We start from the raw sequence: 2,111 nt of genomic DNA on the forward strand, positions 1-2,111 counted from the left end.
GCCAACGACTTACCTTCGGCAAACGCATCGAAGCCACCCGGAATACTTTCTTTGCCTTGGGCTCGCCGAAGAATTCCACGCTTTCCATCGTGTAGTCTGGCTGATAAAAATCAAGGTCCATGCCTCTGCAACCGAAAAGAAGAACTGTCGGTGCGAATTTGCTTTCGTTTTCGTTCGGCTACACCCGACCCGCAGTCCCCACCATTCACAACTTATTCAGCCATGATGAATAAAAAATATTCCTACGCCCACCGCTCTTTGTACATAAAACATTTAACAATTAAGGAAAAATCGCAGCAGTTAAAAGTTGTGCAAAAACCGAAACCACAGACAAAATACCGACGAAGAATACTTACCAATTCTCAAAAGTTAAGCGCTTCTTCTCTTGTCTCGATCTTATAAAAACTTCCCGACAAACGACGCAGAAATCTCGGAGCAGCAGAGCGCAGGGCCTGAAAGTAGGTCAAGATGCGATGGACAATCCAAAGCCAAGCTGAGCAACACGGGGAGATTTAATCCTGCACGCTGCACACACAGACTGAAGTGGAAACGTTCACAACGATCTGAAGACACACATGTCTCCCTCCGAAGGCCAGGTTTGGGGATCGTGTGTCTTTTCAACTCGCTGCTGTCAGCGATCTCATCCTGTGCTGGCTCAGACTCTCTTTGGGGGGGTTAGTTTCTTTCAGTGGAGTAATGCTGCGCTGTGTGACACATCGCGTCGCTCGCGAACCTGTTGGAGTGGGAATCGCCAAGAAGGGAAAAAGTAAACTGCCATCCCATTGGCTCGGGTCACCCAAAGCTGGGGTCAGGGGCGGAGTTGACCTCCCCCGACAAACTCGGCTTTTGAAAAAGTGGTTGCGGTTTCGGTGACCCAGAAACTTTTTTTCTTTTCTTTTTTTCTCGTCTTCCCCCTCCCTGTCCTGTGCTGTTGTCCCTTCCGATGATTTACTGCCGTGTCACTTGCTGGCAGACACCACGCGAGCTCGGATTAAAGTCCAGCTAAAAATATAACGGGAAAAAATTCGCCAAAAGTGCTTTTCCGGAAACTGATTTATTAGCCCAAAATGGACATTCCCATCAAGATCTGTTAACATGCAGATCTACGCGCGGCGAATCCAGACCTTGGCCACTTTGATATAAACGGGCCGCGAAGAACGAGTGAGGGGGGCAGGACGCTTCAACTCCCCTCCTCCCCCCACCCCCACCCCCAGTTTAAGCTAACGGTTCTTCTCACCTTTTTTTTTTTTTAAGTAATAGTTGCTATGCCAGTGTTCCCGTTATAACCGTGCATTTAAATGGCGCGTGGTGGCGGCGCCTCGTGTCCTTTGTCGTCTGCTTTTGTCTGAAAGTGGGACAACCAACGTCGCCTGCAGTTGTTCACTTCCACAAGTGTAGCAAGATGTCTGCCGGCTTCCAATAGGCGTCTTGATGTGGGGCAATTGATTGTGACTGACTTGACTGACGTCACTCTTGTGGCTCAGTCTTCATGGGGCGGAGACATCTTGACAGGTGACATTGATTCCACTGACTGTCTGTCTCTCTGCCAGTCGACTCGATCGGTTGTTCTGAAAATAGTCCCCAAGTCGTACGGTTCTCCTCCATGCAAAAATTAATGCACTACCAATTCAATACCATTCGACTCCAATCTGAGCAAATAACAAAACCAAATAAGATATTTCAGGTCTTGCAAAACAACTTGAACATGAATACAGAAAAACAACAAACAAACAAACAAAAGTCTGACAATTAACACACTCGGAATGCAAAAAATAAAATTAGACTAAAATAAAGACAGACATGACTGCTCGGTTAAACTGAAAAGTAAACAAACAAAACAACATAAAAAAATAACGGTTACAAAGCACTGGTGACAAACAACATGAAGAATATTGCCAGGTTTTATGTTACAGACAACAGCTAGCATCTTGAATTAATATCTTTAACCTTAGTATGTTTTGTTTTTTTACATTTCTTTGCGTTGAATGTCTTTCTCAACTAGTTTGAGTCAGCAGCAAACGCTGCAAAGCGATCAACCCAGCGCTACATTGGATAATTCCAGGGGTTGCCTGGCTGCTGGGGTTGGCATACCTGTGTTCAAACCCCAGTTT

At 45.9% G+C, this 2,111-nt stretch overlaps 1 protein-coding gene across 1 annotated transcript in view; it reads right to left on the bottom strand.

Moving 5' to 3' along the window:
* LOC143277433 (transforming protein p54/c-ets-1-like) overlaps window positions 1-898 on the bottom strand; it is a 174,441-nt gene extending 173,543 nt beyond the window's left edge. Inside the window, exons 1-2 of the mRNA XM_076582244.1 lie at window positions 357-898; window positions 14-125 (exon numbers count right to left, since the gene is read on the bottom strand). Coding sequence (XP_076438359.1) covers window positions 14-121 — 108 coding nt within the window. The 5' untranslated portion in view covers window positions 122-125; window positions 357-898. The remainder of the gene's footprint in view (window positions 1-13; window positions 126-356) is intronic.
* Between the last annotated feature and the right edge of the window lie 1,213 nt (window positions 899-2,111).

This window comes from Babylonia areolata, chromosome 34, assembly GCF_041734735.1.
Source record: "Babylonia areolata isolate BAREFJ2019XMU chromosome 34, ASM4173473v1, whole genome shotgun sequence".
Classification (NCBI taxonomy): Eukaryota; Metazoa; Mollusca; class Gastropoda; order Neogastropoda; family Buccinidae; genus Babylonia; species Babylonia areolata.